At 37.4% G+C, this 24,558-nt stretch overlaps 1 protein-coding gene across 2 annotated transcripts in view; it reads left to right on the forward strand.

The window, feature by feature from the left end:
- Nucleotides 2,077-24,558, forward strand: part of PKN2 (protein kinase N2) — a 142,084-nt gene continuing 119,602 nt past the window's right edge. Inside the window, exon 1 of one of the 2 annotated variants that reach the window (XM_018045701.1) lies at nt 2,077-2,700. In XM_018045701.1, coding sequence (XP_017901190.1) covers nt 2,653-2,700 — 48 coding nt within the window. In that variant the 5' untranslated portion in view covers nt 2,077-2,652. The remainder of the gene's footprint in view (nt 2,701-24,558) is intronic. The other variant, XM_018045702.1, reaches the window with a different exon arrangement.

Below are 24,558 nucleotides of genomic sequence, written 5' to 3' on the forward strand. Positions count from 1 at the left end.
GGCTTTGTGGTGGCTCACTGGTAAAGAATCTGCCTGCAACCCAGGAGACTTGCAGGAAACGGGTTCAATCCCTGGGTTGGGAAGAAAGGAAATGGCAGCCCACTCCAGTATTCTTGCCTGAAAAATCCCATGAACAGAGGAACTTGACATATATGTATATGTAAATATACATATATACACATATCAGTCGTGTACAACTCTTTGCGACCCCGTGGACTGTAGCCTACCAGGCTCCTCTGTCCATGGGATTCTCCAGGCAAGAATACTGGAGTAGGTTGCCATTTCCTTCTCCAGGGGATCTTCCTGATTCAGGGATTGAACGTGGGTCTCCCGCATTGCAGGCAGACGCTTTAACCTCTCAGACACCAGGGAAGCCTCACACATATATCTGAATTCAGTGGGACCCTAACATTTCACAATTGCCATATAAAATTGCATTACAGTTTTGGATACAAGCTGGTTTCTCCAAAAGGCTCAGTCACTTTGGGGACAAAGACTTTCTTAATCCCAGCTGTAGCTCCAGGATCTAGAACGCTGTCTGGCTCTTACAGGGAGGACATTCGTTCTAGCTTTTCCAAGTGTTTGATGTATTTTATTTATCATTTTCAACCAATCAATGTACTAAACATGTTGTTACTGTTTAGTTGCTAAGTAGTGTCCAAGCCTTTGAGAGCCCATGGACTGTAGCCTGCCAGGCTCCTCTCTCCAAAGGATTTCCCAGGCAAGAATACTGGCATGGGTTGCCATTTCCTTCTCTAAGAGCTCCTTCCCACCCAGGGATCAAACCCACATTTCCTACTTGGCAGGCAGATTTTGGCAAATTCTTTACCCCTGAGCCACCTGGAAAGCCCAATGTATTAAACATATGATCAGTGTTTAAACTTTTGAAATACTTATCAGAAAAAAATCTTTATCATGTGGAGTTCAGAAAACATCAAAGAACACTAGACCTTCAACAAATGTTTGTAAAACAAATGCATTAGACTTTAGAAGACAAAAAGATGAACTTAAGCCCTAGCATCAGCCCAACAGATCTTACATGCAGCAATAAAAGTTCAGGACAGTATACTTAAAAAGTACACTAAGGAAGCCATCCTTCAAGTAGCTGTCTAACTAAACAATCCCTATCACTTTCCTTAAATAGCTTTTAACAAAGCCAAGGTGTCTCAGTCTCATATAATAAAAGTCACCCAGTTGCCTAGAATAGCCATTCACTGCTCAGACAAAAGCTAAGGGTCGGAGATTTTATTGACATTCCTGAATACTATAGTGTCACTTCTTGAACCCAAATTTAAGGCTATCTAACTCTAGGTTACTAATAGACAGGTTAGCTTGGATGTTTACTACATCAGGGAAAGCTGGCTTTTTCCCATTCATGAGGGTAAAACCGTCCCACCTCCTTCACTTTAGATTCAGTTAAACAATTCAAGAAACTACCTAATTAAATTCTAAGCTCAGCGGAATGCTACAGCCCAAACCATACTGCTAGCGGTAATCGGTCTGCCAATGCAAGAGACTCAAGAGAGGCGGGTTCGATCCCTGGATTGGGAAGATCCCTTGGAGGAGGAAAAGGCAACACCCTCCAGTATTCTTGCCTGGAAAATTCCACGGACACAGGAGCCTGGCGGGCGACGGGTCCATGGGATTGCAGAGTCCGACACGACTGAGCACACACACACATAAATACTTATACCATAGTGCAGCGCTTGGGAAATGGTATCTTTAAAACACCGTGCATTAAAAGCTGCCAAAGGTCGAGAGCCGCTAACACGTCCTGAAATGTACAGACCACACCCAAGTTCCACCAGCTGAGCACCTTACTGGTTGCGGAGCGGCGTAAAGCAGGAGAGCGAAACGCAAGATTAATCGCTTGGGCTGCGGAATAATCTGTATGGTTTGAGTCTGGAAACTTTTGGGGTTGTGGAGATTAGAAAGGGGTCCCTTTGCGTTAGGCCTAAACGGGCTAGAAAAGAGAAAGGGGCCTGGCGAAAAGAAAAGGAGTAGGCTCCCGACTTCCAGCGTTCTCGGCAGGGCCGTTAAACGCAGCAGGAAAGCGGGCGTGTGTTTTCTTCTTCCATTTCCCGCCTCCCAGGAGACGCGAGCCCAAGTCAGTTCCCCTCCTTTTTACCCCGACGGGGTCCAATGGCAGTCCCCGCCGCGGAGTCGCGTCGGAAGCCATCCCGCCCCTGGGGTCCCTACGCCCCACCTACCCAGCCCGGCGGGAGGCGGTGGCCGTGGCCGTCACGTGACCTGCCTGCCGCCAAGTGAGGCCGCTTTTGCGACGAGGTGACAGCCAAATGGTGCGACAGGAGGAGCTGCCGCCGCGGCCGCACCGCCCTGCACCGAGAGGCTCAAGGCGGCTCCTGGCGTCGCCCAGAGGCAGCGACTGAGCAAACGAGTCCGGCGCAGACGAGCGGGCGAGCGAGCGGCAGCGGCGGCGGCGGGCGGCGAGGGGGAGCCCGCTACGAGTACCCTCGCTCCCCGCCGCTCCCCATGAACCTAAGCCGCGCCTCCAGCAGGGGCTGCGCCTCCATGAATCCCTAGGTTTTTTCTTTCTCTCTCCGCTCCTAACCCCCCACCCCGGATCCCGTCCCGCCTTCTCCTTTCGCCGGCCGCGGCTGCGTCCAGGTGCGGAGTTCAGAGCGGATCGCAATGGCGTCCAACCCCGAGCAGGGGGAAATTGTGCTCACCGAGCTGCAGGTAAGGGCCGCGGCCCGGGCGCGAGGCGGTGGCGGAGAAGAGAGGGAGGGAGGAGGGTCTGGCTCCGGGTAGGGGGCCGTGGGGAGCCGTGTGGCCGCCGCGCCCCTAGCCCGCTAAGTGCGGAAACTCGGGGATGTCACTCGGGAGCCGCTTCCTTCTGAAGCCAGAACCTCTGGCCCCGCCGGAGCCCTGGCCTGCCACCGCTTTAATTTGACTCTACCCACCAGAGGGACCCCATCTTGCGGCCGAATTCCGCTCTCACCCGTTGCGGGGGCGGCCAGCCCGCTGCCCCCTTGTTAGTGTCAGAGCCGCCCGCGGACACCCCTGGCGCCCCCTCCCTCTTCTTGGCCGGGCCCCGCCCCGCCTTTCCCTCGAACACCGCTCCTTAAACTCCTTTGAATGACTCCCAAGCTGTTTTCTCGTCCCTCCCCTTCCCCTCCGACTCTGCACAAAGAGCGCCCCCATAACTTCCAGCCCCCAGACAAGTTTTTTTTTTTCTTTTTTTAAGGAAAAAAAAAAAAAAAGAAAGGGAGGGGGGGAAGTATCTCACCAAATGCTTGCTTCACTTCACCGACCCTCTTCAGGTGACTACATTTTTTTTCTTTTATTTTGCGGGCTACTCTTTTTTTTTTTTTTTTTTTAAACGAATAGATACTGGTCCCCTTCTCAACTACTCCCCTGCTCAGATCCGGAAGCCCTGATGCTGATGCTTTTCAGGCTTTCATTTTCCCTCCTGTTTGAATACCAGAAAAAGAGCTACAGAAGTTGTTTACAAAGGGCAAAGCAGTCGACTCAGGGAAAATGTTGGGCACCACATGCTTGCAGAAGATGAGAACAAAATAGATCTCTTAATTAGTTAAGTCCACTTGAGTAGCTATATTATTCTTTCCATTTTCCAGCTAAATATTTGATGATGTAGGGATGATTTTTGTTTTTAGATCTCTATGATGTGCGCTACCTTGTAGAGTTTATTTTTTACTTTGGAGTGTACCAGAGATGTTTACATCTGGATTAAAGTTTCATGTGCTTGTTCTCTGACTTAAACTTATTTTGGTTTGTTTAAATATAGTCGTTTTCTAGCTACTTGAAGATTGAGATGGAAATAAAGAGAAGAAAAAAATAGCCCACTTAAACATTGATTGTGTGTGTGTGTGTGTGTGCGCGCGCTCGCTGGGCAATTAATTTTTTTGAGAAGGCTTAATCTAGGCACCCTGAAGGATTGATTCTTGATTTCTAATTTCAGTTGCTTCTACATTTTCTGCTCTTTAAATATATTTTTCGGTAAATCCTGTATTAGTTGGTTTATTGTGCGTTTAGATGTAAGTTTAATGGCATTGTTGTAATACTTGATATTTCCTCCATAAAAATAGAAATTTCAATAAGGTGTATCAATGCACGTTTTTGAATTTGGCATCCTTTAGAAAAGCACAGCTGAATTTCATATTATTGAACATGTTGCTGTATAGTGTGCTAATTACTCTTAGCTTTTTCTAAGGCGGTCTTAACAACATACCAGTTTGCTAAATGAATGGAATTTGTTTTATTACTTTACATGAGCTTTTGAAGTGAAGTTTGAGGCACATTGGAAATGCTTTCCATTATCTAGTCTTGAAATATGAAAGGCATACTAATGACTGAAAAAAACCTTGAAAATGACAGGAGAATTTTCTTTGAGTGGCTTCAGAATCATTAAGTATTTGGTATCCTTATTTGTATTTATAGAAAGTTGAGGTAAAAGATTCTTACTTTGGCACTGAATGTGAAAGTATATTTTCATCTATATTAAAATATAAGATGTAGGAACTTTTGATAAGACCGTTTTTTACAGTAACAAGGAAGCATGTTAAATAAATAGGAATATTTAAACATGAGTATTTTAAAAATGGGACCAAACTAGGGGAACATCCAGTCTAAAGCTAAACTTTTAAATAAACTAAAATATAACTCCCTCCAGAAAAAGCATAGTTTCTATTAAGTGTTACTGATAGGTTGTCATGAATAGCCAGGGCATTTTTCTTGGTATGCTTGACTCTTAGTTCTAATAAAGATTATTGCATTTGAACTTTATCATGTTTATTAAAATAATTGAGAATAGTATTTATATCAGCGCTCAAGATAAACCATGATAAAATTTGCTTCACAAGTATTATGCATCTGTTCAGACATTCTGTTATTTCATTGGGTTATGAAACTAGAATATAGTAACCAAGTATTTATCAAACTTGTTTGGAGAACCAATTTTAAAAACCTTCTAAGTTGTTTGAATTTATTAAAGTTGAAAAGTTGTTTAATGTGAGGTTCTTAATACTTTTCTGCTGTACAGATTTTAAGTATTTAAATAGTAATTTGTGTAGCAAAATTTTAAATTGTTTAGTTGAAAACTGTTACTTTTCCTTATCTTATCTGACTGAAAGTTACATGTTACAGCCTGTTTTAATGAACTTGATATTTATTTAGAAATATTGTATATCCAACTTTTAAAAATTTATTTTTCAAATTATATTGCAGAATTTGAAATACTTTACTACTTGAGATGAAACCAATAACTTTTGGTTATGAAAAGACACAGAAAACCTGAAACCAGTCTTGTTAATTACTGTAATATTTATGTATAATGTAATATTTCTCACTTTTGTTAGTTATTTAGGAGGCTTATTCAGCAAGGAATCATTAATAAAGTATACACAAACTTTGATGGCTGGAGGGTTTAGTGTGTAAGGAAGAATATTTGCTGTGGTAAAAACAAAAATAGGCTGTTAAAAAATATAAACTTGGTTGGCAATTTCTAATTAATTATCTCTTATAATTAACTTATGTCCTGTTCTCTTGTTTTTTTATTTGAAGTGTAGTGGGAAAATTAGTGAGATACTTTTGTGAAGCCAAAGAAATTAAAGTTTAATACCATGAAAACTGAATTGATGAAAACTATATAAAGAATCTCAAAATGAAAATGTTGGCTACGACAGTAGTTTTGTAGAGTGCAGACTCAAATATTGAGTAGCATATTAATAAAATTACCTGGTTGATTATTGGAAATTCATCTTCATCAGAATGGTTAATAAAGTGTTGGGAATCTTAAGTTCCCTTCTCAGCAGAATTTGTTTAGGTAGAGGTGACTTGCTTAAGTGGAAGGTTGAGTTAATTAGTCTTAAATTACAGGGATTCATTTCAAGAAACATTTATTGAGTAGTTACCAAAGGTATATCAGAGGGAATAAAGATGACAAGATATGGCTTTCACTTTCTACAGGAAAGTACAAAAACATTTCTTGATTATCTGCACTATGTCAAGCATTGTACTTGGTACCCTGTGTACTTTATGTAATCTTGAAAACCATCCAGTAAAGTTCATGTTGTTATTTCCATTTTACAGATCAGGAAACTTAAGTTCAGAAATAGTAAGTCATTCATGTTCACACTGTAAGTCTTGAGTTAGAGTTTGGATTTATATCTTTCCCACTATACCAGTTGTAATATGTGGACCCATAAATAAATGTTTTGTATTCTGATGTTGTAAATATGTGAACTTTCTAAAAATTGGCCCAGAATATAGTTAAACAGAGCTAACTTAAACATAAACTTCTCTTTATTAGGTTCCTCTATAACAAGGAAAAGTGATTTTCACATTTGGTTAGGTCATTTAACAGTACTTTATTACTGCAAATAAGGTATAACATTCTATAAAGAATAACAGTACAAATAACCTTTTTTGCAGGTTTTCTTCTTTTAGCAATTACTGTTTCTGATGAAAGTTGTCAAATGTTTGCTCAAAACTTTCCGAAAGATTTCATATTTCTCTGTAGGCTATCCATAAGATAAACTTTGCCTTAAAAATTTAAGCTGTGTAACCAGGCTATGCATTTGGCACTGAGTAAGTACTCAGTACATTGATACTAAGGCTCAGTTTGTCACCTAGGATGAGAAAAGTCTTGACTGTTAGAAGTTGCTTATGATTACTTAGTTTTCTTTAATTTACATAGCTAATCCCTTGTCCCCAGAATATTCCCTTAAAAAGTTCAAAAGGATTTCTGCAGTAGTTATGTTAAATCTACATAAAGCACCCCCTTATTTTACTCATTTGATGGGAAATTAGGAGGTGACATCTATTTTGCAGTGATACTGAAAAGTAGACAGTGTCTGTGTTGTGAGGATTAAGACTTTAGTGTGAGTTGGAGGAATATAGTATGAGAATGTAGGCACATGGGTAAGACAAGTTTCACAGCTGTTTCCAAGTTATCAATGTAATACAGGTTTATTCTAAAAAATCAGGAAAATGCAGAAAAGCACAAAGAAAATAAAATGTGCTCATAGTCTCATAGTTCTATCAGTCAGTTAACTGACAAACTTTTCCAACGTATGAGTCCCAGGGCATTTTGAGTTCATTTCCTCTTTTTCCTCCCTTTTATTAAAAAAAGAGAGGGAGAGATATTTGACACACAATGTGTAATTTTAAGGTATACAACATACTGATTTGTTATTTTTTCTTCCTTCTATATCCTATATTACTTACTAAGAAATTTACAGAGAAATGAGGTTCATAGAGTTTTAAGACAGAAATAACTATAAGTTAAAAATTGCCACTAGTTCTCGATAAATGGATCTAATTAGTTTTATTGACTGTTTTTGTCTCAAAATATTTTGATTTTGAGTAAGTCTTTGTGCTGAGACTAGTATTATAAAATGATAGCTCTAAAATGGTCATGTTTTCTTATTGTTTCTAATTAGCACAGTAGAGATTAGTTCTAGTCTCCTTACAGCTCCTACTATTCACAAATGATCAATATATTTTTAAATTTTTTTAAGGTTTTATGTATTTATTTTTGGCTGCGCTGGGTCTTCATTGCTCTGTGAGAGCTTTCTCTAGTTGCTGCGAGTGGAGGCGTTGTGGTGTGTAGCACAGACTCCAGGTGCATGGACTTCAGTAGTTGTAGCACATGGGCTCAGTGGTTGTGTTGCATGGGCTTAGTCGCTCCACACCATGTGGGATCTTCACAGACTAGGGATCCAACCCACATCCCCTTCATTGACAGATGGATTCTTACCACAGAGTCACCAGGGAAGTCCTGTTATCAGTATTGAAGAGGGAAAGGTATGGACAGGGAGGCCTGGCGTGCTGCAATTCATGGGGTCGCAAAGAGTCGGACACGACTGAACGACTGAACTGAACTGAACTGAAGGGCGCTTTCCAGGTGTTTTCTGTTGGCCCCAGGGCTTTGCATCTGATTCCTTGGGCTCTCCTCTCTGCTTTTTAAATTTGGCAACAGTAAATTTTCATGCCTTTTATCAGGTCGTTCCTCTCTGTCTACTTTTAAACAAATGGAAAGAGTGGAGTGATAGTTTGTAGAGATGAATATCACTTAAAATAATGTTACTTCCAGATGCATATATGATATGTGAATAGAGTAGTTAATTTTGCATCATTTTCTAGTATTGTGTTCTATGTTAAACAATTGTCAAGTGTCTACTGTTTTTCAGAAACCCATTTTACTCTAGAGTATGACAAAATCATGTGACATTTAATACAGCAGAGTTCAAACTTGGCAACAAAGTTAAAACTAGTTAAAAGCTTTAAAAAGATAGGTAAAATTTTGACTGGAAAAAAATATACTCATGGAAAAGTAAGCTTCTAATGTCTTAGAAAAGCAGAAATAGGGAGCATTTATTTTGATACATGTCTAGATTCCCTTAATTTTACCTAGTGAAATCTTATTTGAAGCTATCTCTCTTGTCACATTTAGTTTTTCACAATCTCAGAAACATTAATATTTTCTAGCAGTATATACATAACTATTATCTGTTAAAAATGAAGAACAGGAAAGCCTGAGGAGTGTATTTGGTGATGATAATAAATACCTTAGAAGATGTTTGTAAGCCAGAGCAGTAAAGCTTCAACCAATTATAAAAACTAAACATTGCCAAGTTCCTAAAATAGACAAATTCTTATAATAATGGTATATATTATATAATTCTTATCTATCAGTTCATCTCTATAACATGACATCAACATTATGTTGATGTCTAAACGATGTTACCTTCTATGGTATCTTTTGATGAAAAAATTAATTTTCATTTTAGTTAAATTTATTGATGGTCTGCCTGAAAAACTTTTTGACAAACTGAGCACTCCTTAAAATTCCACTAAGGAAAATGCATTTGTTGAATATATAAATATATTTATATCATATAATCAAGAAAACTTTATAACTTAAGGAACATTTTTGATAAATAAGTAAATTTACTAATTAATCATGTAGCATTTTGATGCATTGGCAAATTAGCCTGCTTCCTATTTTGCAACTCTTGTAATTGAATATATTATCCAATATGGCAATTAGATGTGTATCCAATTGTTAAATTATATGTGTATCTCTCAGTTTCAGGATAAGAATTAAATCTTACTCAATTTTCTGTCCCTAGCACCTGACATATGGCTTATAGTTAATATATGCTTGCATAAACAAATGCATGATAAATAAATGATGTCTATGACTGCTTCTGTGACCAGTTACTACATCTGATTTCTCTGTATCCCTAAAGGTGATCATTCTTTCCCTGGTTGACCAAACTAAAAAGTCTACTGGTCACTTTTACTTGACTGCTGTCTCAGCCTATTCAGTTGATTCTTCTACTTACGTAAAGTGAATTCATTCATCACTTTGCCACTATCTAAGTTTGGACTCTCATTATCATTTGGATTGGATTACAATGTCTCGATATTCCACCTCTACCTCTTCAGTCTCATTCTGTTTTTGTTTAGACTGCGTACAACTGCTAGATTGAGAAGTTGTCCGCAGCATTCAGGGACTCCTGACTGCTTGTGAGATGTAGTCCTAATTCCTTAGCTCAGCACTGAAAGCTGTCATTGTTGTGGCCTCAAAATACCTTTTAATTCTTAACTCTTTTCATGCAGACAACCTATTTTTTAGGCATACTGTGATTAACGATTTTTTTCTCACCTATATTCTGTATTGTTACATTTTATCAACTGGAGTGCTTCTTTAGGACCTGTTTTTTTTTTTTTTAATTTTTATTTTTACTTTATTTTACTTTACAATACTGTATTGGTTTTGCCATACATTGACATGAATCAACCACGGGTGTACAGGCGATCCCAAACATGAACACCCCTCCCACTTCCCTCCCCACAACATCCCTCTGGGTCATCCCTGTGCACCAGCCCCAAGCATGCTGTATCCTGCATCGGACATAGACTGGTGATTCGATTCTTACATGATAGTATACATGTTTCAATGCCATTCTCCCAAATCATCCCACCCTCTCCCTCTTCCTCTGAGTCCAAAAGTCTGCTATACACATCTGTGTCTTTTTTGCTGTCTTGCATACAGGGTCATCATTGCCATCTTTCTAAATTCCATATATATGTGTTAGTATACTGTATTGGTGTTTTTCTTTCTGGCTTACTTCACTCTGTATAATCAGCTCCAGTTTCATCCATCTCATCAGAACTGATTCAAATGTATTCTTTTTAACGGCTGAGTAATACTCCATTGTGTATATGTACCACAGCTTTCTTATCCATTCATCTGCTGATGGACATCTAGGTTGTTTCCATGTCCTGGCTATTATAAATAGTGCTGCGATGAACATTGGGGTACATGTGTCTCTTTCAATTCTGGTTTCCTCAGTGTGTATGCCCAGCAGTGGGATTGCTGGGTCATGTGGCAGTTCTATTTGCAATTTTTTAAGGAATCTCCACACTGTTTTCCATAGTGGTTGTACTGGTTTGCATTCCCACCAGCAGTGTAGGAGGGTTCCCTTTTCTTTACACCGTCTCCAGCATTTATTGCTTGCAGATTTTTGGATCGCAGCCATTCTGACTGGTGTGAAGTGGTACCTCATTGTGGTTTTGATTTGCATTTCTCTAATAATGAGTGATGTTGAGCATCTTTTCATGTGTTTGTTAGCCGTCCGTATGTTCCTCTATGATCCACCTCCCAGAATTCTGGAAATAAAAGCAAAAATAAACAAATGGGATCTAATTAAGATTAAAAGCTTCTGCACAACAAAGGAAAATATAAGCAAGTTGAAAAGACAGCCTTCTGAATGGGAGAAAATAATAGCAAATGAAACAACTGACAAACAGCTAATCTCAAAAATATACAAGCAACTTATGCAGCTCAATTCCAGAAAAATAAACGACCCAATCAAAAAATGGGCCAAAGAACTAAATAGACATTTCTCCAAAGAGGACCTGGTTTAAATCAGGTTTTTAATTTTTTCCCTTGTATTCCTCTAGTCATGTATAATGTCTCCTCAAAACTTAAGTAGGCTGTTTTCTATCTCATGACTTTTACCATACATTGTATTCCACTATAGTAGTTTGTATCCTACCTCATCTTCTCTCCTGTGTTGAATGCTTAAAATCTTTGATGAAAAGAACTATATATCCTGTCTTCATATTTACCCTTTTGTCCTGAGCAGAGCAACTTGTAAATAGTAGCTATTTATTAAAGTTTGTTGAATAAATATCAGTCTTTTGCCTAAAAGTCCCCAAATTTTAAGTATTACTTTAAACTTTTTTTTTCTTCTATTTTTGCTGTGTTATTTATGAGGGAATAGAACTGCATTATGTTGTTGTTGTTTTTTTTTTAGGTGGAGCCACTTGACCAGTATATGATTTTAAGTTCATTACCTTCAGTAGTAGTAATTTGGTCTTCCCAAGTGGCTCAGTAGTAAACAATTCACCTGCCAAAGTAGGAGTCACAGGAGCCACGGGTTCAATCCCTGTGTCGGGAACATCCTCTGGAGGAGGGAGTGGCTGGAGGGTCGGGAAGATCCTCTGGAGGAGGAAGATCCTCTGGGAGGAATACTGGAGAAGTTCTAGTATTCTTGCCTGGGAAATCTCATTGACAGAGGAGGCTGGCAGGCTATAGTCCTTGGGGTCACAAAAGAGTTGGACACGACTGAGCCACTGAGCAGGTACACAGTAATTTAGGGACCCTAAATTATTATGGGATTATGTAGTAATCCTAAATTCTTGAGGAATTCAGGATTTCCATAGGACAGAGGAAACAGGCTCCTCTGTCCGTGGGATTTCCCAGGCAAGAATACTGGAGTGTGTTGCCATGTCCTTCTCTAGGGGATCTTCCCGACCTGGGGATGGAACCCATGTCTCCTGCTTGGCAGACGAGTTCTTTACCAGTGAGCCACCTGGGGAACCCATTATGTAAGTTACAGTGTACAGTATAGTGATTCACAATTTTTAAAGGTTATACTCCATTTATCAGTTCAGTTCAGTTGCTCAGTTGTGTCCAGCTCTTTGAACCCCATGGACTGCAGCACGCCAGGATTCCCTGTCCATCACCAACTCCTGAAGCTTGTTCAAACTCATGTCGCTCAAGTCTCGGTGATCTCGGTGAGCTCATCCTCTGTCATCCCCTTCTGCCTTCAGTATTTCCTAGCATCAGGATCTTTTTCCAAGGAGTCAGTTCTTCGAATCAGGTGGCCAAAGTATTGGAGCTACAGCTTCAGCATCAGTCCTTCCAATGAATATTGAGGACTGATCTTCTTTAGAATGGACTGGTTGGATCTCTTTGCAGTCCAAGGGACTCTCAAGAGTCTTCTTCAGCACTACAGTTCAAAAGCATCAATTCTTTGGCACTCAGCTTTCTTTATAGTCCGACTCTCACATCCATACATGACTACTGGAAAAACCATAGCTTTTTAATTATAAAATATTGATTGTATTCCCTGTGTTGTACACTGTATCCTTTTTTGTACCTCTTAATCCCCTCCTTCTGTATTGCCCCTACCTTCACCCCTCTCCCTACTGGTAAGCACTAGTTTGTTCTGTCAGTGAGTCTGCTTCTTTTTTGTTATATTCACTAGTTTGTTATATTTTTTAGATTCTACACATAAATGACACCATACAGCGTCTGGCTTATTTCACTTAGCATAACACCCTTCAAGTCCATCCATGTTGCTGCAGATGGTAAAATTTCATTCTTTTTTATGGCTGAGTGATATTCCTGTGTGTGTGTGTGTGTGTGTGTGTGTGTGTGCACGTGCACATGCATGCGTGCATGTGTGTGCGTGCGCGTGCACATACCACAATTTCTTTATCCATTCATCTGTGGGTGGACACTTAGACACTTAGATAGCTTCCATAAACCCCACTCCAGTACTCTTGCCTGGAAAATCCCATGGACGGAGGAGCCTGGTGGGCTGCAGTCCATGGGGTCGCCAAGAGTCGGACACGACTGAGTGACTTCACTTTCACTTTTCACTTTCATGCATTGGAGAAGGAAATGGCAACCTACTCCAGTGTTCTTGCCTGGAGAATCCCAGGGATGGTGGAGCCTGGTGGGCTGCTGTCTATGGGGTCGCACAGAGTCGGACACGACTAAAGCGACTTAGCAGCAGCAGCAGCAGCTTCCATAACCTGGCAACTATGAATAATGCTGCTATGAACATTGGGATTCATATATCTTTTTGAATCTTTTGCGTTTTTTCTTGGATATATACCCAGGAGTAGAATTACTGGGTCCTGTGTAGTTCTAGTTTTAGTTTTTTTGAGAAAACTGTTTTCTGCAGTGGCTGCGCCAATTTACACTCTTACCAACAGTTTAAGAGCGTCCTCTTTTCTCCGTATCCTAACCAACGTTTGTTTATTTTAACTTTTTATGTCATGTGGAAGCATAGTCGATTAACAATGTTGTGTTAGTTTCAGGTGTACAGCAAAGTGATTCAGTTATATAATACATGTATTTATTCTTTTCACATTGTTTGCCCAGTTAGGTTGTTACATAATACTGAGGGGAGTTCCTGTACTATACAGCAGGTCCTTGCTGGTTATCCATTTTAAATACAGCAGTGTATATACATGTCAATCTGAAACTCCCAAACTATGCTTCCCCTAACCCCACCCTTCACCTCTGGTAACTATAATTTCCTTCTCTGTGAGTCTGCTTCTGTTTTGTAAATAAGTTCATTTGTATCTTTTTTCTTTTTTTTTAGATTCTGCAATAGGGGATATTAAATAGTATTTTTCTTTTTGTTATTTGTGTTGTTTTTGTTGCTAGCCATTCTGACAGATGTTAATTAATATCTCATTGTGGTTTTGATGTGCATTTCCCTGATGTGTTTTTTTGAATGATTTACATAAAGTTCCTGGTATATAGTAAACAGTAATCTTTCCCTTGAAAGTTTATATTTTAGGATTACTTCATTTTTCTTTAAATATTTAAGTTTTGTGGTTGACAGGCTGACTGAAGTTGGGCATAAGAGCTCTAGAGAACTGATCATACTTCATAGGTTGTTTTCCCTTTTCGTCCCTCTTTTGCTTCATGTAGAGTATAATGTGGATAGCTGTCTAAAAGGTGTATGTGTTTCCATGATTGTCTTAATTTAGAGTATCAGTATGCTGAAGTATGGTGTGTAAGGATAATAAAAGAAATCATAGATAAATGATGAACTTCCAGGATTAAGCTTTCATTTGAGAATCTATTTCCTTGTCATGCAAAAAATATGCATTGTAAATATTGAGCAGTAAAACAGTTCAGAGATTTCAGATTCTTATCTTCAGAGAGTTCAGATTCTTATCTTGTCCTTTCCCAGAGGACTTTTTATAAATTTGAACTAAGATTATATAGTTCAAATTCCAAAATGGTCTTGTACATTTCAGCATCGAAAAACCAGACTTGTGGTAATAGACTTCTGAATTTTAATAAGTAATGCCAACTCTAATTGAATATACTTGAGCTTTGATGTGTAAGTTATAGTAAATGTCCAGTTGTCTGTTGCTTATTTGTTAGCATACTTGACTTTTCATTTTTATTGTTTTGGAGACCTTGTCTTTGCACTCCAGCATCAAGAAAGTTCATTTTACTATAATTTTTTTTCTGGTATGTGTTTTCATTGTGTTAAAACCTCATAAAACTCTGTACAAAATTCTACAGTTAGTTTTGGCTTGTCCTTTTAAGGACTAGAAATCTTACATATCAGATCTAAGGTAAAATTATTACTTACCAAATCCCTAAAAGAAAAGCCGGGAGAAATATCAATAACTTCAGATATGCAGATGACACCACCCTTATGGCAGAAAGTGAAGAGGAGCTAAAAAGCCTCTTGATGAAAGTGAAAGTGGAGAGCGAAAAAGTTGGCTTAAAGCTCAACATTCAGAAAACGAAGATCATGGCATCCGGTCCCATCACTTCATGGGAAATAGATGGGGAAACAGTGGAGACAGCGTCAGACTTTATTTTTTGGGGCTCCAAAATCACTGCAGATGGTGACTGCAGCCATGAAATTAAAAGACTCTTTCTCCTTGGAAGAAAAGTTATGAGCAACCTAGATAGTATATTCAAAAGCAGAGACATTACTTTGCCCACTAAGGTCTGTCTAGTCAAGGCTATGGTTTTTCCAGTGGTCATGTATGCATGTGAGAGTTGGACTGTGAAGAAGGCTGAGTGCCAAAGAATTGATGCTTTTGCACTGTGGTGTTGGAGAAGACTCTTGAGAGTCCCTTGGACTGCAAGGAGATCCAACCAGTCCATTCTGAAGGAGATCAGCCCTAGGATTTCTTTGGAAGGAATGATGCTAAAGCTGAAACTCCAGTACTTTGGCCACCTCATGAGAAGAGTTGACTCATTGGAAAAGACTCTGATGCTGGGAGGCATTAGGGGCAGGAGGAGAAGGGGACGACAGAGGATGAGATGGCTGGATGGCATCACTGACTCGATGGACGTGAGTCTGAGTGAACTCCGGGAGTTGGTAATGGACAGGGAGGCCTGGCTTGCTGCAGTTCATGGGATCGCAAAGAGTCGGACACGACTGAGCGACTGAACTGAAAAGAAAAGCACTTAACTAAATTTTAAAAAAATGGACCTTTCCTTTCCTTTTCTTTGAAGTTGGCCAGATGGTGAATAGCCTATATTTGACTGTACTGTAATGGTAATTATAGAAATGGCACTAGTATTAGTTATAATGTTATCTCATATAAAATAAGGAGGAAAACATTGAAAAAATATGAGTAATATTACTAATAGCAATACCACTCTATGTTTGTAAAGCATTTTTGAGTTATAAAGCACTTTTATATGTATTATTTCAGTTGATTCTTAAAATAATCCTTTTAGTTAGGCATGGGAAGGGATTATTATACCCAGTTACAGGTGTTCACGTTTACTCAGCCAATGCTTGCTTTAATGTGAACTGTTGTCTTCTGATTCCTACCCTTCATTTTAGTCCTGTATACAGTTCTAGTTTATTAACTTTTAAAGTTGTAATTTTTTTCTTTGGTATACCTAAAAGTGGTTAACATTATTAGAGCTATTTTAAAAACGCTTGTTATTTTTTTTTTCAAGAGAACAGAACTGAAAAGGTAATATTTAGTTTCCAACTAGCTATCAGTATTCATGGTAGTATCAAAGTCCTCTGTAGAATTTTTGTAACATAAAAATACTGTAGAGGTTTAGTGATGCCGGCAGCAGTAGTATGTAACTTCTGAAGAGTTTATCATGATTTAAAATTTATACAAAATTTAAAAATAATTTAAAGAAGCTATTAATAATGAAGTTGAATAATATTTTCTATATTTATGTAAATTATGTTAAAATGGGCCAGTGATGTTACCCACAGTATCAGCCTGCAAAGTGTTTCATTGTGCGTGAAATGCATTAATGCATTGTGCGTGAAATGCATTATATTTATTAGGAATATATTTATTCCTATAAATGGTGTTAAAGTTTAGTCTGCACTTATTTCTAGTTTATGACTGTGGGGTCAAATATAGTAACAAACTGTTTTAAATATATAAGTTTTTAAAATTTTTATACACCCTTCATTTTATGCACCCTTTTCCACTTGAGCATCTAATAACTTTCCTAAAATATTTTGTTGTGATGTGTTAATATTTTTAGTGATTGGAGCATTTGGGCCTAAATACATTCAGATAGGTGTGTGAGAAAAAGGATGATCTGTTTGTTTTTGTTATCTACATTAATTTTATCCTCCTATCTTGCGCCTAAGTAATTTCTCATTAGTGGTAGTATTGTCATCCCTACCCTAGTTTTTCCCTGCTAGGCTCTTTACAACCTGAGAGCTGTACTTTTATTACACCCTTTTACTAAAATAGAATTCATGTTATCTTCTAAGAAAGTTAAAAATAACTGTACAGTTAACTGAATGTATTTCTGTTTTGTTTTTCTTGTTGCTCATTATGAGCCTCGCCCAAGGCCAGCTCTATTGCCAGTGCCTAAAACCAAATTAAACCAAACAGCAAAACAGACAGTACTTTACCACTCAGCTTTGACTTTACTTTGTCTAGCCTTGTGCCTTCTTAAAAGAGACAATATTCTCCGTCCAGCTAGATCCTGAAGAAGCAGAATGCTCAGCTCTTGGCTCTAGTGGGTTAATGTAATACACCTTTATTCCTTATGGGCTTACTATAGCTTTTTCTCAGCAGATCTGATGTTTTCATGTGTAGGAAGCACGGTATCCCCTATAGATTTCCAGTTAGCTATTTTATCAGAAGTACTTATTTGGTCAGATTATGATGCTTTTAAAAAGTTTTTTGATTGTGGTAAAATGTACATGACATTTGCCATCTTAATAATTCTTAAGTGTGCCTTAAGTTCAGTGGCATTTCTTAAGTGTGCCTTAAGTTCAGTGGCATTAAGTATATCCACTGTGTTGGGCAGCGGTCACCACCATCCATCTGTGGAGCTCTTCTCACCTTAGAAAGCTGACATTGTGCATCCATTCAGCACTGACTTCTCATTACCATCTTTCTTCAAGTTCTGGCAAAAACAATTCTACTTTCTGTCTTTCTGAATTTGACGTATCAATGGAAGTATGCAGTGTATATCTTTCTGTGCTTGGCTTATTTCACTTCACACAGTGTCCTCAAGGTTCATCTTTGTTGTAGCGTGAATTTCCTTCCTTTTTAAGCGTGAATAGTATTCTGTTGTATGTATATACCATATTTTGTTTATTCATCCATTGATGGACACTTGGGTTGCTTACTTTAATGCTTTTTTTTAAATATGTGTTACACTGAGGTATTATACCTAGTTGTGATCATTTGATAGGCTGTAACTGTTGTTCAGTACAGTAGCCACTAGTCATATATATGTAGCTATTAAAACAGATTAATTAAAATTAAAATTTAATTCTTCAATTGCATTAGCTACATTTTAAGTACTCAGTAGCCATATGTGGCTAGTGACTGCCATAGGGGCAGCATTGGTATAAAGAACATTTTGATCATCACAGAAAATTCTGTGGAATAGTACTATATAATGAATGCACAGGCCTATTTTAATGTTTTTAATTTAAGGAAAACAGAAAAGTCTCTTGTGGATTATGGAAATATTTTTATTTGTATTTAAATAAAGAAATGTTTTAGTTTTGCTTAGAAAATAATTACGTCTGTTTATAGTATTCTTTTGTGTGTTTTTTTTTTTTGTTTTACAGTGAGTCAAGGTTTTGGTTCACACTGATGGGACAGTGTTTTAAAGTACTTTGTACTGAATGAATGTTAAGTAAATTGGTTTTCAAGGGAAGTAAATAATTAATGTCTTAGAAGTTTAATACATTAAAAATGTATAAAGTGTCATATATATTTATATATATCAGAGATTTTCAGAAAAATAGATTGCATTTGAAATGCTGTTTTGTGTCCATCATTCTCTTAGGACAGTATGTGGTGTGTTCTCTTTTAAGAGTTGGAGTTTAGTTGATCTCAGGTGTAGAAGACAGCATATGATGATTAGTAGTAATTTTTCCAGTTTTTCTTCATGTTGAAATCTTAAAACAGCTTTATCCTAGAAATTTTATGTTTAAACATTTTAATTGTGTTTTTTATCAAGATATAATCGCTGTATAACGGTGTAATAGTTTTAGGTATACAGCGTTGATGATTTGATACAGTGTATGTTGCTAAATGATTATCATAATAAATTAACATCACTATCACACAGTTACACGTTTTTCTAATAAGAACTTTCATAAGATCTGCTCTTACCTACTTTCTAATATGCTGTACAATATTGTTAACTAGAAGTTCTGTACTGTATTCTAAGCATTTTTACTGTCATTGAAATTAGTTGAAGCTGTTCTCTCTTTTCACCGACAATCTCAAATGCCGTCTTTAGAAAACTAGAGGGGCAAGTGGGATGTGTGTGTTGAGCACTCCTATTATTCTGTGTTGTGTGTGTTTGTTAATACCAGTTTGTTGACCTGTCTTTTTAGATTACTTTTTAAAAATATATCAGAGGATATTTTAAAATGCATGAAACAGTTTTTTAACCTACTGGTTATGTTTAGAAATTATTTTGATTGCTGAATAATTACTTGAACTTGAGAACTTATTTAAATCTAGCATTTTTATAGTAATTTAAAAAATTTTATTAATTCTGAGTATATTATTTGAAAGACTGTAAGTCAAAAATAAAATTCCTCATTTCTTACGAATAATGGTTCATATATTTCTTTTCAGAAGTAAATGGGAAATTGATCTAATTTCATTTTTAAAAGTCTATCAAATGACTTTTTTTGTGTCAAAACTTTTAACTGTTATTGCACTAATTTGGAAACAGTTTTTAGTTTGAACTAATATTAAGGAGCAAAAATTAGGCAGTTTGTTCTATTTTGTGGAAAGAGAATGGAGTGATATTGACAATAAGCAACTTTGGAATAGGTATCTTTTTAGGCTTAACTATTGAAGTTGGATTAAGAAAGGATACCATTTCACATTCCAGCTCTTTGTAAAACAGAAACTTTTTGTTTTTCTGTTAATAACTTGGCTTCCTATAGTTACAGTTAATGAGCTGGTACGATAATGAGAAGTGGCTGAAGCTGAGGAAAGTAGGTAATTTTTTAAATCTTGTGTATGTAGATACCATAAAACACCTACAAATAATATACATTGAGTTCAGGAGTTATAAAACCAGAATTGCACAATTCACTATTTGAACATTAACATTTTATTTTTATCTGATGATGCTTAAAGCATTTTTTTTTCATATCTAGACAACGATAGAATTCATTAATTCAGTCATTGCTGCTGCTGCTAAGTCGCTTCAGTCGTGTCGACTCTGCGACCCCATAGATGGCAGCCCACCAGGCTCCCCCGTCCCTGGGATTCTCCAGGCAATAGGAACGCCTATTGTGTGTCTGCTATTGTTATCAGTATAAGCAAATGAATTTTGGTATTATTGTGAAGTTAAAATAAGCACCTCTTAGTTTCAGTAGTCCTCAAAGGAAACTTTTAAAAAAATTAGTTTTAAAAGTTGCGTTATTAAGATGTGTATTTGAGAGACTCTCCCTGAAAGGCAGTCATTAGGCACTGCCAACTAGACAGCATACGAAAATTTTTTATTCAGAACTTTTCATTTGTATAAAAAGGAACAGTTTATTTTAAGGACTTGTAATGTTGAAAGGATTATGTGTCAAACTGGCCATGCAATTTTAAGTACGCTATAACTTCAGAAAACTGATCAAAATTATTTCTTATATTACTCAATAAAAAATAATTTTTAAATGTCCGTAGAGTTTAGAGCAGAGGTCGCAAGTAATATGCCTTCACTGTCTAGGCAGGTAACAAGATGGTGAAACAGGTGAGTGTAAGAAACATACACACACGTGGAATTGACAAGTATAAAAGCAACTGGCAGCAATCATTTCTTGACTGTGGTCGTTCGTTTCCATGCTTTTTTTTTTCCATTCTCTCATTGCTTTTTTGGGAGGAGAGATGCTCTAAATTTTAAAATATTTGTTTAAATTTTTAAAAGACTTCAACAAGACATTTGTAGGACCCTCTCTTCCAGTACAGTAATATGTCTTTATTAAATTAAATATTGACGTGCCCACTATATTCAGGTACTGTGTTAAGAACTATAGGGTACACAAGTAAACATTGGACCTGGCTACTACCCTTTAGAACAGCATTATTCAGTAGTACTTCTTGGGATGGTAGAAACGTCATATATCCTTATGGTAATTGTTCCATATGGTAGCCACTAGCCACATGTAAATGATGACTAGTACAACTGAGAAACTTGCTTTTCGGTTTAATTTAAATTTAAATATACACATCTGCATGTGGTTAGGGTCTTCTCACTGACAGTGGTCTCTCAAAACTAAATTCAGTTGCTAAGAGCATCACGAATAGTTACCAGTCCAAGATTTAAATTCTATTTCAGAACAGCAGTGGAAGAGATGGCTGGAGGTCACACAATTTCTAAGGGTGTTGTCCGGGCAGTTGCTATAGGACTTCAGAGAGGGGAGTGGTCACTTAAAGATAAACTTTAGAGAGGAGGTGAAATCTAAACTGGCTCCAGGGATAGGTGGAATTTTATTAAGAGGAAAAGATGTTCTTGGAGAGTGGGATAATGGGAACCAAATGCATGCAGGCAGGGAAAGTTAAAGAAAACTTTTCATTCAGAAGGCTGCCTCAAATTATGTTTCTTGTTTTTTTCCTATTTTGACAGGCAGATACTTTAATAGTTGAAGTTGGCCTTAATATATTTGCTGGTTCTAAACTTTGGTCAATAGCTCAAGAAATAAGGCATTGTACTGTTTTTATTCTTTGAGGGGAACAGCCAAAAAGATGTAAAGAATGTAAACTTCTTAAAAAATAGCTTTAGTAACTTTCACTCAGTTTCCCTGTGAATCTAACACTACTGTAAGAAATAAAGCTTTCCACTTTATATCATATTTACTCCTTTTCCTTGAAGTATGCAGATTTCACCACTTTTAAAGTTTTTTCATCAGTTAGGTGTTTTCTTTCTCTGATGATGAAAGATTTTTTAACTCAGAGAGCTAAGGGGAAAGCAAATGAAAGCTCTCAAATGCTTAGTTTTCATGAGATATCCTAGTTTCAGTTGAAAATTTTCTCTGTTTAATAGTTGCTGAATCTTTTTTGGGGGGGAGTTTAACTTGCAGCATAGTGTTTGAGGTATTATGTGTCTGTTCATTCGTATATCACTTTAAAGGGACTTCTTAAGTGGTTTAGCCAGGGAAATCTTTGGCTAATGCACTGATATTTTGTGTAGAAAAATGTTTTGTGAATTAAAATACTCTAAAACCCTCTGAAATAATACCTTATGAGAGAGCATTTCCTTGATTATCTTATGTAAAAGTAGCGGTACTTGCCACTCTACCTTCCAGCACTCCTTTCCGCCTTCTGCTTCTGTGGTTTATTTATGTAGATTACATGAAATAGGGCATGTATTCCTCCTTTATGTGCCCCATACGTAGATGGGCACTCAGTAAGTAGTCTTTTCTAACCTTCCTCATTCATGATGAGTAAGCAAACTCCTGCCTTTTAAAATTTATAGTGAGAGATACTTTTTAAAGTGGTAGTAGTTATTTTAATTTATGCTAATAAATGGTAATTGTTTTCATGTAATACAATAAAACCTGAAGCATGCAAATAGTTCTATAACTTAAACCACTGTTTTATCATTGTTATTACCATTTATTAAATACTTGTTATATGAAAGTCATCTGCTGGACATCTTACCCTTTTTATTTCACTGATCCTCACAATAACTATGAAGTATTAATTTATTTTCTTCATTTACATATGACAAACTGAGGCATAGGGAAATAAAATTACTTGCTGATATTACACAGCAAGTTAGCTCAACAGGCATATGAAACTAGGTCTGTCTAAGCCAGTGCTTTTTTCTGTATATTTTATATTTTAGTTTTTTCTTCCAGTTTTATTGAGCTATAGTTGATATATCATACTGTATAACTTAAAAGGTGTATAGCATAATTATTTGACTTAACATGTACCATGAGATGATTATCACAGTAAATTTGGTGAATATATCTCATCTCATATAAAGAAACAGGAAAAATATATATTTTTTCTTTTTGGTGAGAACGCTTAGAAATTTACTATAATACCAGTATATGTATATATAACACAGAGCAGTGTTAATCATATTTATCATGTTGTTTATTATATCCTTGTCCTCATTTATGTTATAATCCATTTCCTTCTCCCTCCATCCCTTACCTGTGGTAACCACAAATCTGATCTCTTTTTCTATAAGTTTGTTTGTTTGCTTGTTTTTGAAGTATAATTGACCTACAGCAATATGGTAGTTCTTGTTACACAACATAGTGATTTGGTATTTCTGTACATTTCAAATAATCACCACAATAAGTCTAGTTAGAATATGTTACCATACAAAGATATTACATAGTTATTGACTTTATTCCCCAAATTGTACATTTTATACCAATTACTCATTTATTTTGCAATTGAAGTTTATATTTCTTAATTTCGCTCACCTATTTTTTTCCTCCTCCATTTCACCCAGGGATCAAACCTCAGTCTATATTCCATGATATATTTATATATACACCATACCTTCTTTATGCATTCATCTATTGATGGATGCTTGAGTTGCTTCCATATGTTGGCTGTTGTATATTGTACAGGCACAGAGAAATAAAATTACTTGTTTATGTTACATAGCAAGTTAGCCCAACTGGAATTTGACAGTAGGTCTATCTAAATCTAAATTTATGCTCTTTTCAGTGTATAATTCATATTTTAGCATTTTAAACAATTAAAGAGGTGTACTGTTGAATTTTGTAATATTTTCCCCGTCACAGATGTGATTTGATTTACTATAGAATTTTTGGAACAAGATAGTGTAATAAAAAGCTGAGGCATCTTGTCTAGTCTATAGATCTATAAAGTATTAAGTGAGATAGCAGTATATCAATTTAGCCTGCAGTATATCAACTTCAGTTCAGTTCAGTTCAGTCGCACAGTGGTGTCCGACTCTTTGCGACCCCATGAATTGCAGCACGCCAGGCCTCCCTGTCCATCACCAACTCCCGGAGTTCACTCAGACTCACGTCCATCGAGTCAGTGATGCCATCCAGCCATCTCATCCTCTGTCGTCCCCTTCTCCTCCTGCCCCCAATCCCTCCCAGCATCAGAGTCTTTTCCAATGAGTCAACTCTTCGCATGAGGTGGCCAAAGTACTGGAGTTTCAGCTTTAGCGTCATTCCTTCCAAAGAAATCCTAGGGCTGATCTCCTTCAGAATGGACTGGTTGGATCTCCTCGCAGTCCAAGGGACTCTCAAGAGTCTTCTCCAACACCACAGTTCAAAAGCATCAATTCTTCGGTGCTCAGCCTTCTTCACAGTCCCACTCTCACATCCATACATGACCACTGGAAAAACCATAGCCTTGACTAGACGGACCCTATTCGGCAAAGTAATGTCTCTGCTTTTCAATATGCTATCTAGGTTGGTCATAACTTTTCTTCCAAGGAGTAAGCGTCTTTTAATTTCATGGCTGCAGTCACCATCTGCAGTGATTTTGGAGCCCCCAAAAATAAAGTCTGATACTGTTTCCACTGTTTCCCCATCTATTTCCCATGAAGTGATGGGACCAGATGCCATAATCTTCATTTTCTGAATATTGAGCTTTAAGCCAACTTTTTCACTCTCCTCTTTCACTTTCATCAAGAGGCTTTTTAGCTCTCTACACTTTCTGCCATAAGGGTGGTGTCATCTGCATATCTGAGGTTATTGATATTTCTCCCGGCAGTCTTGATTCCAGCTTGTGTTTCTTCCAGTCCAGTGTTTCTCATGATGTACTCTGCATATAAGTTAAATAAGCAGGGTGACAATATACAGCCTTGACATACTCCTTTTCCTGTTTGGAACCAGTCTGTTGTTCCATGTCCAGTTCTAACTGTTGTTTCCTGACCTGCATACAGATTTTTCAAGAGGCAGGTCAGGTGGTCTGGTATTCCCATCTCTTGAAGAATTTTCCACAGTTTATTGTGATCCACACAGTCAAAGGCTTTGGCATAGTCAGTAGCCTAATCTAATTTTGCAGATAAGAAAAATGAGACCCAGA

This window comes from Capra hircus, chromosome 3 (assembly GCF_001704415.2).
Source record: "Capra hircus breed San Clemente chromosome 3, ASM170441v1, whole genome shotgun sequence".
In the NCBI taxonomy this organism is placed as follows: Eukaryota; Metazoa; Chordata; class Mammalia; order Artiodactyla; family Bovidae; genus Capra; species Capra hircus.